General features: G+C 42.7%; 1 protein-coding gene across 1 annotated transcript in view; it reads left to right on the top strand.

Annotated features, from left to right (window-relative positions):
* Window positions 1–14,798, top strand: part of FER1L6 (fer-1 like family member 6) — a 103,335-nt gene that overhangs the window by 27,867 nt on the left and 60,670 nt on the right. Inside the window, exons 3-7 of the mRNA XM_009471068.2 lie at window positions 8,352–8,434; window positions 10,962–11,088; window positions 11,617–11,671; window positions 11,767–11,898; window positions 12,637–12,699. Coding sequence (XP_009469343.2) covers window positions 8,352–8,434; window positions 10,962–11,088; window positions 11,617–11,671; window positions 11,767–11,898; window positions 12,637–12,699 — 460 coding nt within the window. The remainder of the gene's footprint in view (window positions 1–8,351; window positions 8,435–10,961; window positions 11,089–11,616; window positions 11,672–11,766; window positions 11,899–12,636; window positions 12,700–14,798) is intronic.

Below are 14,798 nucleotides of genomic sequence, written 5' to 3'. Positions count from 1 at the left end.
GTGACCCAGCCATGCACAGATCTGGTATTTATGATCAGGGAACCATCAGAACATGAGAAATGCCCTATGAGGTCAGATCCAGTATCCATCTGGCAAGGTGCTCTGTCTTCAGCAGTGACAAAAGGAGGTGATATTCAGGGAGAGGACATGAGCCTGGCCACTTTCTGTGGTCTGTTCCCCCCAGAATCCAGAACATTTTTATCATGAGTGTCAATGGATACATCCCTGTCTGGTCCTTTTTGTATTTTTAGGTCTGTTTCATCAAGTGCATCCTCATTCTAGTGTTGTGGGTTTTGCTGAGTAACAAGCAGCTCTGCTTTCACCTTATTCACAAGCTTAAATTTATAAACTTTGATCCTATTCCCACTTAGTCATCCCTTTTCCAAACAAAGAGTCCAAGCTTTTTCAGTCTCTCATGAGGTGGCTTCTCCCACCCTTTTCTGTGCCTCCTCTAACACTGTTATTTTTCTTGAGATGTGGAGACCAGAGCTGCACACAGTATTTGAGATGTCAACATGAATTATTCTGTGATCCAGTCTTATGATCCCCTGTGGGTTCACCAACATCACTGGCTTCTTCCCCAGTATCCATCCTGATGATACATAGCACTTTTTTGACCAAAGCTGCACACTGAGCTGGTGACTTCAGAGCCCACCAGTGATGACTCCAGGACCATCTCCTTGATCTTGATTGCTGGTTCTGAGTTCAGCACTTCTCAGGCATGCTTGATTATTTTTACCTTGGTGCACCACTTTAAAAACACAGTCTATTATCTCTTTTCCAGGCTGAATAGACTCTGCCAGGAGCCGTTACCCTCCTCTGATCACACTGAGCAGTGTTTTCTGCACATTGCTGAGTTTTGTGCTCTTTTCAAGAGGAGTCAATTGGAGCAGCAAGCAGTAGCCAAAATGGAGTAATTTAGTGGCATATGATAGTTCCCTATCATAATTTTATCTCATTTCTTACACTTCCTGATGCCTGATTTCAGTTTTTGACTGCTGCAGTGCAATAAACCAAAGTTTTATAGAGAATTATCCACAAACACAGCAGAATTTCTTTCCTGAGTTGTAATAGCTAATTTAGAGCCTATTACTGAACATACAGGTTTAGTGTATAACTAACGTTGACCACTGTATTGTCACATTGCAATTTTGTTTTCCTATTGCTGATGAGATATTAATAGTTGAGACAAGACACATAATGTCATAGCGTCACACAGATGTGAAAAACCCCAGGCTTCAGAACTGCTGCCTGTGTGTGTGCCACAGCTGGCTTTTAAACAGCAGCTTGTCATACAGCATTGTGTGTTCACCTTCTTGAGGAGCTGAAGCTTTTCCATTGCAAATACTTGAACCTGTCAAAACAGCAGAACCAGTGGGAAATCAGGAAAAATGGAAACAAGTTAAGACAGCTAGTGAGAGCTCCGGGCTGTGAAAGAACCACAGCAGAAATAACGGATTTGGGGATAAAGGGAGTTTCATTACTGAATCAGGATAAACTATCTGACAATATACTGTGTGAAGCAACTCTGCACTGACAAAGGAGATAAATTAAATAAATAAACAGAAAAAAATCTTCCCTTAACTTCTGTAATCCTGAGAGAAGAATGCATGAAATGAGTACATCATTAACCATTCATTAAGGTGTTTCTTGCTTTCCATATGACCAAGTACACAGAAGCTATTTTATTCAACCCACTTTGACAATTAAATGTAATGCAATAAATTTCTTCCCTGGGACTTTATTTATTATCACAAATGATGTACTAGCTTAATAAAAAATGTTTCTGAATTAAGCAATTATGCTCGCATTATAGTTTTAGATTGATTAGGCTTTTTATTTGGAAGCTCCATCTTTGTATTGTAATTATGTTTTACTCTTCGGGATGAGTGGTTTAAATTATGAGATAATTTACTTTTCCTTTCAATTTCCTTGACTAGTACATATTGTGGAAGTGATAAAATGAGCCAATAGTCTTTCTTATGTTTTTGCATTTAAAAAGGAAAGATAAAACATTTTTATCACCTTGACAATTAGGTTCTTTTTGCTTGTGTTTGTTTGATGAAAATTGGAACTAATTGTGTGGAGATAATTATTCACCTGGTGCAATACTGGTTGATCTACTGCAAAACTCTTTGGAAAATTAAGTCTTGTTGAAAGAGGAAGAATTTTAAGGAGCTGCAAAAGGTACAAACCACCTTACAAAATGCAAATAACAAAATGCAAAGATACAAACCCACCTAACAAATTTTACATTCACGTGCAAGAAGGCTGAAAGCTGTTTTTCTTCTTTCTGCACTTTCTCTAACGCTTTCTCAGTCAAGGCAGTCACTGTACCCATAGCTTTTCAATCCTTAGGCACTGGAGCTGGCTCAGATCTGAGCTGCACAAACCTTTGATCATCCCTAAGTAAATCATTCTGATGGTGCCGAAAAGTTTGCTGAGACTGCTGCTTCCAGGGAGGAAGAGACTTGGAGGGGGGAAAAGCAGGGCAGCTGCTCCAATAAGGAATTTCCACTGCCAGAAGCACACTGGCAGCTCACTCACCCTGTCCCCATGAGGACTTCTGGATGGTCTCTGGAGACATACTGGATAAGGGTTTGTTTCTGTGTCTGCCCTCTATGTTTCCAAGTATCCCCAACTCCCACCTCCCTGGTTTCATTCCTCTGTGCCCACCATGAGCAGTTCACACATGAGCACCAGGGAAGGGCATCCCACAAAAATGGGCCTTGACAATCATCTCGGTCTAATGCAGTTTAAGCCCAAGACTGGGTTTTGCTTGAACAAGAGGTAGAAAGCTGCACTGAGAGGGGCCTTGTGAAAGAGAACAGAAAGTCCCTCCTCAAGCTACGTGTTCCTGTGTTTAGATGGCTCAGGTTGTTCTTCTGACTTTATAACCAATGGAGAAGTGATTTCTGCCATCCTATAGCAAATGTCTAGAGTGAGTCAGATATAACCTGTACCCTAGAAGTGCCCGTTTGTCTCTGGATGATGTGTGACCATTCCCACAGCAATAAGCTATTCTCCTCATACATCAGTACTCTGAGGACTTCTGGAAGGGTTTTGCTGGGAAAAGAAACTAAGTTTAAACAATGTAGAAAGACTCCAAGGAGATTCAGTATTTAGAAAGGTCACTTGTACTCTCTTGCTGACAACTCTGAAGTGCTTTTTTTTGCCAGCTTTCCTTTAAATTAAACTGCAAATTGCAATTATCAGATATCTGAGAGAACATTATGCAGTGCAAGAAGTGATCATGAAGCCTCTGTGATGACGGGACAGCTTAAATGAAAAAGAAAGGGCATGAAAGGATTTTTTGGAAAGCTAACAAAGCTGGAATGCTGGAAGCTGCCACGGATAGATCTTGATGAGAGTAGAACATAGTTTGTGAGTCTTTTTCAAAGAGTATGAAAATTAATTAAGAGAGCCAGTGGGCCTGTGGCACTGATAATGGGAAATGAACCCTTGTATTTACAGGTTTCTGGTGCAAATCTGACACAGTCTGAGTATAGTCAAATGCTGTGGTATGGTTGGTGTCCCACTCATTTACTATTTGTATCAGGGAAACCTCAATGAATCACAGTCATAAAATAGGACCCACATTGTCATTGTACCTATGCACAAGGTTGTCCTTACTCCAGAATTTTTTACAATTCCCTTGTGGAAGGAGCTGGGAGACTCAGTCCTCTTTGAACTAAGCAATGTTCTTGATTAGCTGATGGCTGATTTTTAGTTGCTTCCAATCAAGGCACTTACAATGGGAGACCTCCAAGGTAAGCATGTTGTTAGCCTGTAGGAACTCTTTCCTCCACCTTCTCTTTGGACATGAATTTGTTTTATTGTATCTTAAATTAGCTTGTTGGCTCCAAGAAGGAACAAAATCCTTATCTGTATTTGTGTATCATGTAGCATATGGGGACTAAATCTTCACTGAAGTTTGTCAGTACTACCACGATACTAACAATTTCCAACCTCACCACGGGTCACAGATGAAAGGCTTTTTCTGCACCCCAAGTCTCTCCTGACTTCCCAGGTTCTTGCAGTGCCATGTTTGTGCCTTGCTGACAGTCAGGAGGTCCTGTGGGGAACATGGGAGACACTTCCTCACGACATCTTTGGGGTCTACCTAGAGGTGGCACACAGTTTTATGCCTGGCTCAGGGATAACAGATGGGTGTGAATAATTTTGGGGACATTATCAAATCTTGTGAAACTGCATGGAAGCCTGAAACTTTCCCTTCTTGGCAAGATTTTCCTGTGAAAATTTTCACAATCTCAGGGAGAGGGGAAGGAGTAATTTTCAAGTTTTTAGCAGAATTTATGTCGAAGCTGTGGTAAAAAGAAACATTCTTTGGGGAAATTTGAAGAAAGATTACTTTTTTTGTCTTTCCAAGAGAACAAACTTTCTGTCGCAAAAAGAATATTCACAGAACATTTTTAAGAAGCCTAAATGATTTTATTAAGCATCGTGGATGTTACCCATGTGCACAGTATTTGGAGCACGTACACTGACACTAGACAACAAGCAGTTTACATAGCAAAGTGATGGAGCCTCTCTGTTGTGAGGGATTGATGCCTTCAGTTCCCTGAAAACTTCATTTACTTAGCTTAGACCTTTACAGAGAAGATTCTCTCTGGCAAATCCCGTGTATAATGGACGCTGCCCTGCCACCTTGGTGAACAACCCCATGCTCTCCTCCTTTCCCATGGCTGGGCCTTGCAGGTGGCTTGTGCTTGCTGCCTCTCCAGTGCTTTCGAGGGACTCTTCTCTGCGTGGTCACAGCTGCCCTTGGCGAAGGTAACCGGTGGGGCCAGGGGCGCAGGAGAGCTCAGACGCACCCTGAAGCCTTTCTGTGCCCAAACCTCTGGCAGACTAAAAAGATGAGACTGAAATCTGGTTTGCTTCAAAGACAGATTTTGCTGTTGGCACCTGTGGAGTTATCTCACGCTTGGCTGTTTCTCTTTCTGTCACTCCATGGCACCTTCTGCAGTTCTCTCTTTAAGCAGCTGCGGTGTTATGTAAACACAAAAATCATGGAAGATGGCCCGGTTTCCATGTCAGGCTTTATTAATAGCCATTCCCTCCAGTTGCCCTCTGACTCCTGCTTTGCTTGAGCCATTTTTTGTCTTGGTACTACATTTCCACTCGTACTGGTTGGGTTTTGGAGTTCTTTGGCACATGGAAGTTGTGCATTTTCTGCGATCATGCCCAGCATTGCTGAAATTCCTCTTTGGCCTGGCTGGTAAACTTAATTTGCTTGCTCTGAATACAACTTTTAAATGTTATCAGCTTCCCTTTCCCGTTTGCTGTAACTTTTCCTCCATGGCTAAATGCACCTCGAGTTTGCAGTCGATTTCAGATGTTTGAGCACTGATTGCTATCAAGTTTGCTCAGCTCGTAGGTGCCTGCTTGTTTGGGCTAGTTGGGCTGTGTGCTTCCCCAGGTAAGTTTTTATTCCTACAGCAATTTAGGCAAACAAGTCTTCTGATGATAGGGGAAAAAAAATGTGCTGAACGTTTATCACTGCATGCTTGTGGCCAACAGAGAACCTGAAAAATGTTGCCATTGTACTAAATCCTTTGTGTTTCCACTCTCACCACCTGGCTTGTTTGTCAGTAGAGTTAATAGCACAAAATTCTTGAGCAGCATAGGTTGTTTCTCCCTCTGAAATATGTGGCGTGTTTGTTTCCTTGGAAATACTGTAGTATGAAATCATGCCCACAGAGAACTCCTCGTGAACTAATGTGACCAATAATTGGGAAAATAGTACAGAGCAATATACTATATAAAAGTGAAGTTCTAAGTGGGTTGAAATGCACCACTGCTCACAGATTTGCGGGGGATTTAGTGAATGTTTCAGCTCTCAAAATGAGGTGTAAAGAAGTATATTTTCAAAATATAAAACCATGTAATTTCAACATTTCAAAATGAAGTTTCAGATATGCTGAAATGTTTTTCTTGGCATTTCAATTGAAAAGGACCAAATTGCCTGCAAATAGAACCATGTATTTCACTACTATATAATATGAAATCTGAACTATGTTGATTTCAGCAAGCAGGTAAGATCTGCAACAATGGGATTTACATTTTTACCATCGAATAAAGCCAAGTGAATCATTTGCAATGACCTTGGATTTCTGAATATAAGTCAGGTTGGTCTGGTTAATCCAAAATGGTAACTCCACAGGTTTTTATTTAATGAAAATAGCCTCTCAAGCTTGGTTTGGTTCTACTGATTTCTTTTCTCATATCTTCTTTTTTGTTTTAGTTCAGGCATTCAAAGCCAAGAGTGCATTATCACCCACTCCTATTCCAAGCACTGCCCAGTTTACCATTAAGGAAGAACTTTTGTGTATGTTTCCTGCATTATTGTGACTGTTTTACCAGACCTTGACTGGCAGCAAGAAAAGACATGTGCAGACTCTAAGGGTCATTATTAAACACTGGTTCAATCCTCCAGAAACCTGGAAAAATTAAACTGCATGCTCCAGTGCCCAGAGATTTGATTTCCACTCCCCACTCCCCTTTGGATGATGAATCATGCAGCTTAAAAACACACACTTTTTAAAAGGAAAAAAAAAGATAAGAAAAACATGAAGATAAACAAAAACCAGACAGTCCTTTCCCAAAGTGTAAGGATAACTGTGCTAAATTCCCCACTTCAGTCTCTCAAGGAGGCAATTGCAGGACAGCCGTCTGCTTCCTACCCCTTCTCCAAAATCTTGGGTTGAAAGGGGCTCTCTGGGCATAGCTTTAATGCAGAAAATGGTGTTTCTCTTCCACGTTGCTAAGAAGGGGTGCTGTGCTGAGCCCTGCTAAGGGGCAAGGGGAAGAAGTTCTGTCTTCTTCCCACAGCTTTCCTTCTCTGCAGTGTATCAGCTCCTGCCTCGGCTCTAGGGTATGGCAGAGCAGGAGCTGGAGCAGTAGGTCAGGCGTGAATTGGAAGCTGTTGAAGTTATTAGTCTTGTAGTCATACTTCGTTCTGTGCTTGCAAAATGTCAGAACAGCAGCGGTGTCCTATTGCAGGACTGGTGCTCTTGAACCACGACATGGGCCAAACAAAGAATTTAGTGGGATGAGGCTGGCTGGCAACCAAGAAGGAGGGACTGGCAGCTATGGGAGGAAAAAGGAGACCCTTTGTTGAGGGGAAAATACTGTATCACATTTGTAGAGATAATTCCTTTCACCCCCCTCTTTAAAACCAACTCTACAAAACACATCTGCTCTTTCTCTCTGCTCTCTCTACTCACTGAAGAGCTGAAGGACCAATGGAAGAGTAAAATAGGAAAAGGACAACCAGCACAGACCTCTGAACAGCCAGCCTGGGCCTGTGCTGTTGCTGGGAGAGGTGCTTTATCTTTATCAGCTCGGCAGCTGTACCACCTCCCACCTTGAGGCCATGGGGAGTTTTGCCGTCAGTTTCCCAAGAAGCAGGACTGCATCGTGGGTCCTTGCTGAATGTCCTGACATGTTTTATCTGTGACGGCAACCAAACAGGGACCATGCTTCCCTGTCTGTGTCTCACCCCACGAACGCAACTCATTCCTGGATGACTATGGTAGGCTCCTGGCAAGGAGTTGTGGCTAAAATTGAGTTGAATGCAAGGAATGAGGAAGCTCTAATGAGGCTACAGAGCCACTTTAGCCAGGCATGATCTGAAGAATGACCTCATCAAGCTTTAACTGGGTTGGTTAGTTTTAAGCTGGATCAATTCCCTAATCCAGTATAGAAAGAAGTGGGAGGCAGAAAAGCCCTACGCAGTGGTAGCTGGGGTTGATGCTGGGCTGAAGCATCTCTGTAACACAGCTTGAGGAGAAACCCTTGTCCAGTCCTGTTCATGGCTTTGCTGCTGGAAGGGAGTGAGAACTAACTAAATAAATGGCAAAAGCAGTTGTGGTGTATGTGCCAGTGACACAGTGGGTGTCCTCATCAGGGAAGTTTACACAAATGTTTATCTTAGTTCACTGGAAAACTGCTTTTGATCTGGAACCTCTAATTTATGAGAAGCTTTTATCTCTAGTCTTGTCACAGGCATAAGAATTATGTGTGTGGGAAGTCAGTAGTTTGGAAACTTATCTTGGATTTCCTTTCTTTGCCTCTTGCTGTCTTGGTTTGAAAAGAAGTTTTGGCTCTTCTCTCAGTATGTACACAGCCAAATTTTAAAAATAAACAAAATTAGATGATGCATAAACCCAGAGTTTTCTCTTGTTGCTTTCAATAAAAGGAAAATCAGAATATAATGATCTCACTTGGAAATCAAAACTCCCTCTTAACAGCTCCTTGAGTTTAGTTAGAGTCCAGCACAGCAAAGGCCTTGAAGATATTGCATTGACTTCTTTGCTTTACTTTTTCAGAAAGGGACTCTTTGCTGGCATGAAGCTGAAGAAGAAGAAAAAACGCGAGAAAGGGTTGACTATTGCAAATAAAGATGCACTGGGTAAGGCCTCATAAATCAATATTGCAACAGGGAAGAGCAGGTGGGGGATTATATTATATCTAATTTCATGTGAACTCATTTGAATTGTGTTTTAGGGCTTAGTATTGATACAACCGGCAGTAAACTCCTTATCGCTCCCAAGTAAACAGAGAGCTAATTCTTTTTGCATTAACTGTTTCGTTAAGTCCATCTTCAGATTCTGTGAGTTCAGACTGCTATATCTGGTAGAGTAAAACAAAAATGTCAGCTTGACTCTTACCATAGAGAGATGACACATTTCTGAAATTTTTTTTCTACTCTAGAGATAGATAATTCATTACAGGTGTGTAATTCCTCCAGAAGATCTGCTTCTTCTAGAAACCATAAGAACACAACCTGAGTAGGGTCTGATGGCTGGACAGGCTGGCTTGATAAAGCTAGGAGCTTTACTTAGCAGCAGTTCTCCTCTTAAATGTACGGCAGTTCTTTTATTTTATTTTTTATTTTTCATAATTATTTTTTATTTTTAACAGATGTGTGTATAGCCATAAGACATGCAGAGTCTCCTATTTCTTTCCCTTAATACACCATTAGTTTCCAGGCTAAGGATACGTTCCCCTGCACATCCTACCACTGTCATTTTTCTCCTGTCACCACAGTCCTCCCATTCAGCAAAACCTGTAGTTCAGCCACAACAAAGTCCTCACCTTCTGTAGTTTTATTTTGCAGTCTCATGCCTCAAATTGCACGGAATTTTGAAAACATGGACTACAATATGTTTAGTGCAGCCCTTGAATTACAGTGTTGTAATAAACCAGCCATGTGTGTCTTGACTCACTGTTGGGCAGAAACAGTAACACATGTTTTGTGCCATAAGCATCATTTAGGGCACTACTTTTAAAAAGATTCTCCTCTGGTCCTTACAGCAAGGGGTTTGGGCTTTTGGAGCAGAAAAAAACTAAAGACCATTAAACTTCCTACTAATTACAGATATGTTGGAGTTTATTTATCTTACGCTCCATGAAATATACCATGCTCTACAGTATGGTGGTCATGGGAACTTGGTGCTACAGATGCAAAACTATAGACAGATGCCTTTGCCTCAAGGGCTGAAAATCAGGCTATGCCCACACAGATACAGAGACAAGTTCACCTTCCCTGTGTTCGGTTGAACAAGAGCCAGAGGGGCAGTCGGGGAGCATATATGTTATATGAGGTTGCTAGTGGAGTAACCTTCATTGAGCATGTGTTATATGAGATTGCTAGTGGAGGAACCTTCATGGAGCTGGCTCATGCCTGGCTGCCTTGCAACACAAGCAAAAGTTGTGTCTGTCTGTACCTGTCTGGCAGTTCGCCTCGGAGTAGGGGCTTGTGGAAGCCAGCCGAAAAAGGAACATTCAGACCTGATGAGAGATATCCAAGTGAGTTTTACTGTACAATGGATGGTCCTTTGCTGCCATCACCAGTTTCTAAACACCCAAGTGACCATACCTTTTCAAAGAGACAAGGAAGCACTATTATAACCCTTTGTCTAGTTTTGTAGTGGGAGCACAGTGCCGTAGAATACTTGCAGAAAATGCACTTGGATGTGTTTCCTTTTGTTTGATGAAGGTCACCTAAGCCCCTGGGTATTGCTGGGCAAGTCATCTTTACTGTTGCAGGTACCACTCAACAGCTTCTAGACCAGAAATAACTTATGTCCAGAGTCACTGAACATTTCTTGCTTATAAATGTAACTACTGGAATGAACTATAGGCACCCAAATTTTAAACTTTCACCTAAAACACACAGCTCCCTTCCCAAGGCAGGTATTGAACACAGACAGGTTCAGCAAGGGGCAGAAATGCTGGTAGGACTTCTGTCAGACCGGAAGGACAAAGCAGAGCAGTGTGAGAAGGGCTTCTCTGGCCAAATGTCAATGTGTACATCTGAGCTAGTTGCTGAGATTTTCTTTATGGTCAGGAAGAAAAATAAGCACTTCTGGAAGCAAGTTGTCTCATCTGAGTATAACTCTCTACAAGAGATCCCATGAATCATGCTCTTCAACTCTTTTTCTGTTCTTGATCTTCCAGTTCATCATCTCTGCAAAGAGGAAAGGTGAGAAATGATTTCTAAGCTAGGCTTCTCTTTGGTCGCTTGGAAGGGACTGGTGTGTCGCTGTTATGACAAACCATGGATGGCAGACTCACTGCTGCAAAGTAATACGTGCAAAACCCAGCAATAACCTGTCCCGCTGTCTTTCTAGCATCTCTCTAGAGAGATGGGGCAGTTGGATGCAACTAGTGTGCATGTGCCTGTTGTGGGTGCACATGGGGTGAAGAGAGCAGCTACAGCCACGATTTATATGGTATATGATTTTGCACAGGAGGGGAGCTGCTGCTGTAATCAATGCTGCTCAATACAAACCACTATTGTATCTCTGATTGTGATACCCTAATAAATAAAATATTCAGTTCATGCTGATGAATTCACTGATCTGCTCAAAGTTAGCTTTTTGCTAGTAGAACTCAAAGGTGAGTTTTACTTTCTTGATTGTTTTCTTCATCAGGTGATCATGATGAAAGTGCAAATCTTCACCATGACACTCTCAGAAGACAAGAAGAGGGAGAGGAAGACTTAATGACCAGCGACACACTGTCCAATGTTTTTGGACCCTTAAGCCCAAAGAGGAAAAGGTGCTCCTTGGTGTACCTTACCTAACATCCCCCAAAACACCTTTTCTGTCCTTCTCAGGAGTGGCATTGCCCTACAACAATACATCTGCTGACAGAAAATCCATTTGCTGACAGCAGTGAGCCCTTCACTCCTACTCTCCCAAATGACAGAGTGGGATGTACTTGTCAGCAAAATATTATCACCTCAAGACAGATTGTCACCAGGCGCTATCCAGTGCAGGGAGAGATTGAAATGGATGCTGAGAGTGCCTCAACTGTGCTAATGAACTCTGCTAATGAAAATGAGCCAAAGGGGACAGCAATCTCTATAGCCAAGAGCTTGTGTAGTTGTTTTTTTCATACAGGGGAGGAACAGAGTCAGGTTTGATGGGATCAACAAGTGAAATCATTCCCATGCATGGCAGGTAGCTGCACTGGTCTGTGTGGATGCAAAACAATTCCCTATTACCAATTCCCTATTACCAATGACCATTATGTCATTATTATTACCATTCCCTATTACCAATGACCATTATGTCATTCAAACAGGGCAAAGCTGGTGACCAGAATTCATGAAGAGGAGATGAAATCCCAGAACTACCAGGTGAGCAGGGGCTGACGGCCCTTCTGTGCCTGTGAAATCCCCAGGCAGGCTGCACCTGAGCCCAGGAGTGCGTGCGGTGTCCTTGTGCCCCACAGATTGCCATCACCATCATCGAGGCCAGGCAGCTGGTGGGTGAGAACATTGACCCTGTGGTGATCATCGAGATAGGTGACGAGAAGAAGCAAACGACAGTAAAGGAAGGCACAAATGCCCCTTTCTACAATGAGGTAGGTGCTTTCTCTTGAAGAAGGCACTTTATTCAATGGCTCTGGGTGGCCTTCACCACTTGGTAGCTCAAAAGGGGATGAACTAAGCTTGTAGCACCTGCATGTCTGAGCAGGGAGGTCTGTCCAGGAGCAGTTTGAGTTTCAAGCTTGGCCAAGCACCAGCAATAACTCCCTTGGGTTTAGGTCTATTTGCTCTTTCTCTTTTCAATCTCTGTCCATCCTGCTCCCCGCTCCCTCCACCGCATCCTGCCCTACTACCACTGCCTCTGCATTTTTTCAAATGATCCATTTGGGAGCTTTGTCTAAACTGCCCCCCCCCCCCCCCCCCTTTCTACCACTTCATTGTTTTGGCTTTTCCCTGACATGTATTTGTCCCAGCTGGTGACAAATGAGACCAACACAACTCCCCAAAACAAAAGATCCTTTGGGTTTCCTCGTGCCTCCTGTCCCTTTTGATAATACCCTCTGATGCACAGTGAGGGCCACGGGCATTTGTGAAGGGCAATGCTGTGCAGCCATGCAAGAAGGAAAGTACAAAACAGGTCTGGGCCATGGCAGACATGAGCCAGGGAGCAAGAAAAGGGTTTTGCTGTGTCCACCACTGCCTCCCCAGCCCCCCCACCTCCTCCGAGTCTCACCAGGGCTCTGTGCGGCAACCCAAAAAGCTATACCTTGCTGCTGACAGTTCTGGCTACCAGCACAAGGACGATTCTGATCTGCTGTCCCCTTTTCCCACAGTACTTTGTGTTTGATTTCGTTGGACCGCAGGTGTTCCTGTTCGACAAAATAATCAACATCTCTGTAAGTACCTAGGAAAGCTTAGCACAGTAAGTAAAGGTCATTGTTACTTGTGTCACTTCAGCTCTAAATGATTTTTCTTAATGTAATTAAAAAGAAAAATAATTTTAGGTACCAAGAGTGCTATAAAGTCAGCATGAAGTATAGGAGAGAGAAAGGATAGGTGAGAGGAAAAGGAGAAAAGGCAGCGGGCAATGATTTGAAGGAACGTAACCCTAAAGAAAGATTAAGTGTATATTTTCAGGGACACTCATTGCTGGCTTGGCAATCTGCAAGGTAGAATGAGAAAATTCAGCTTAGTTAACTCCTGTTAGCATTGTTCATCCCTCTAATTTTCAAGCTGCCACTTGTTTCAAATGACTGAGTTGAAACTTCTGGCTTATCTCAGTTCCTCAGATGATACAACTGTTTCTAACTAAGCTCTCCAGGTACCTTATCCTCAGCAGCAGCTCTCGGGCTGTCTGGGAGTGTCAGTGGCTGGTTGCTGTTAGCATGGGAGTGGGCTCCAAGTGTTCAGTGCTGCTCCCACTGCTCGCTGCAAGTAAAGTCCCAGCGAAGCTATGTGACACCTCAGAACAGCCCTGATGAAGACACACATGCTCGTGGACTTGGGGAATTAGATAATGATTTGCAGTTTGGTAGGCCAGGTCCATGGAGGCTTGCTAATTATCTTACCTGAGGCTCCTGAGGTTCATCACCACATTTAGCAAAACTGCTAAGGAATTAAGGAAGATCTCAGGAGACTCTGGACAGTACTGTATTTGTATTACTTACTTAGAAATATCACAAGCTGTGCCATTCATGAGCTATTTTTTGCGTTTCTACTGCCAAAAGTCCCACCACTTGGCCAGAGAAATGAGCAGTGAGTTGTTGGCCTCGGAAAGGTTCTTTTTCCCTGAAATGCTTTGTCCATTTCAAAAAAGTACACCAGGAAAGGGTCTGTGCTGGTTGTGCATGACAGAGAGAGGCAGTGCTCGGGAGCTATAGGAAACATCTGTGCAAAACCTCTTAGAGATGTTCACTGTGTACCTGCTTTGCTGAGCTGCTCGTAAAGTGACTTTTCCCAGCTACAGAAATAAAAAGTGTTAATTTACATGTGGCCAGCTTGACAACTATGTTTTCAGTGCTGGTAGTAAATTAACAGTCTGAATCCTAAGCTCCAGTCCAAATCCACTACATCACATGCACATCTCAAATATATGAACTTCATACCTACATAAGGTACCTGCAGATCTGACCTTCACTTATCCCTGAGGACGGAGTTTACTACAGGCTGACAATGGCCCATCTTTTGCATGGGAATAGATATCGTCTCACTGTTATGACTTATATCACAGTGTGATATAACACATATGTGTTTTTGACATGGTTAGTATCAGCACAGTACCGAGGCATCAACTCTTGTGAGCTACTGCTGCTTGGAGATGTACAGTTATTTTTCTCCAAGATATGGCCAGTCTTTCCGATCTCACATTCTTTTGAAGGATTCCATATATCCAGTGGTGGAGGGGAGAGTGCCAGCTTTCCGAGTGTGTTGGGGGTGTGGGGAAATGTGTCACCATTACCTGCTGTAAATCTGTGTAGTTTCATCAGGCTCAGCAAACTTATTTGGTTTATAGCTGGTGAAGGTGCAACACTAAGAAATTAAAGGCCTTCTAGATAAAAATTACTTTTTTTTTTTTTTTTTAATCAAACTAACCTAGTGCAATGCTCATGTATGCTACTGAAAACAGAGATTCATTACCTTGCAACATAGTTTTGGAGAATGCAATGTATCAAGTGAATAGAAACCAATAGAGGAAATACGTGTGCTGGGAGTGAAGGAACTGCTGGGGGATGGAAAGTTTCACAGCACTTGCTTAGTATGAATCTCACTTAAGGAGAAACAAGGATTGGCAGCCTCCATTACCAGCTCATGCACTGAATTAGCTTCCTCTGTGAAAACAAACTCATCTGCATATGGAAGCTCAAGGAAAACAAAAAAGATTAGTGCCGTTGTCCATCAGTTCAGCAGTTAGTCTAACTGTATTCAAACCCTACATTTGAGGGGAAAATGAGTTTTTTGATTTCTCAGCACCTGCTAATTAATAGATTTTTTTCTT

Source organism: Nipponia nippon, unplaced genomic scaffold (genome assembly GCF_047370975.1).
Source record: "Nipponia nippon isolate SJK-2023a ecotype South Korea unplaced genomic scaffold, ASM4737097v1 scaffold_1, whole genome shotgun sequence".
Taxonomy (NCBI): domain Eukaryota; kingdom Metazoa; phylum Chordata; class Aves; order Pelecaniformes; family Threskiornithidae; genus Nipponia; species Nipponia nippon.
This window is presented reverse-complemented; position numbering and strand designations above follow the sequence as displayed.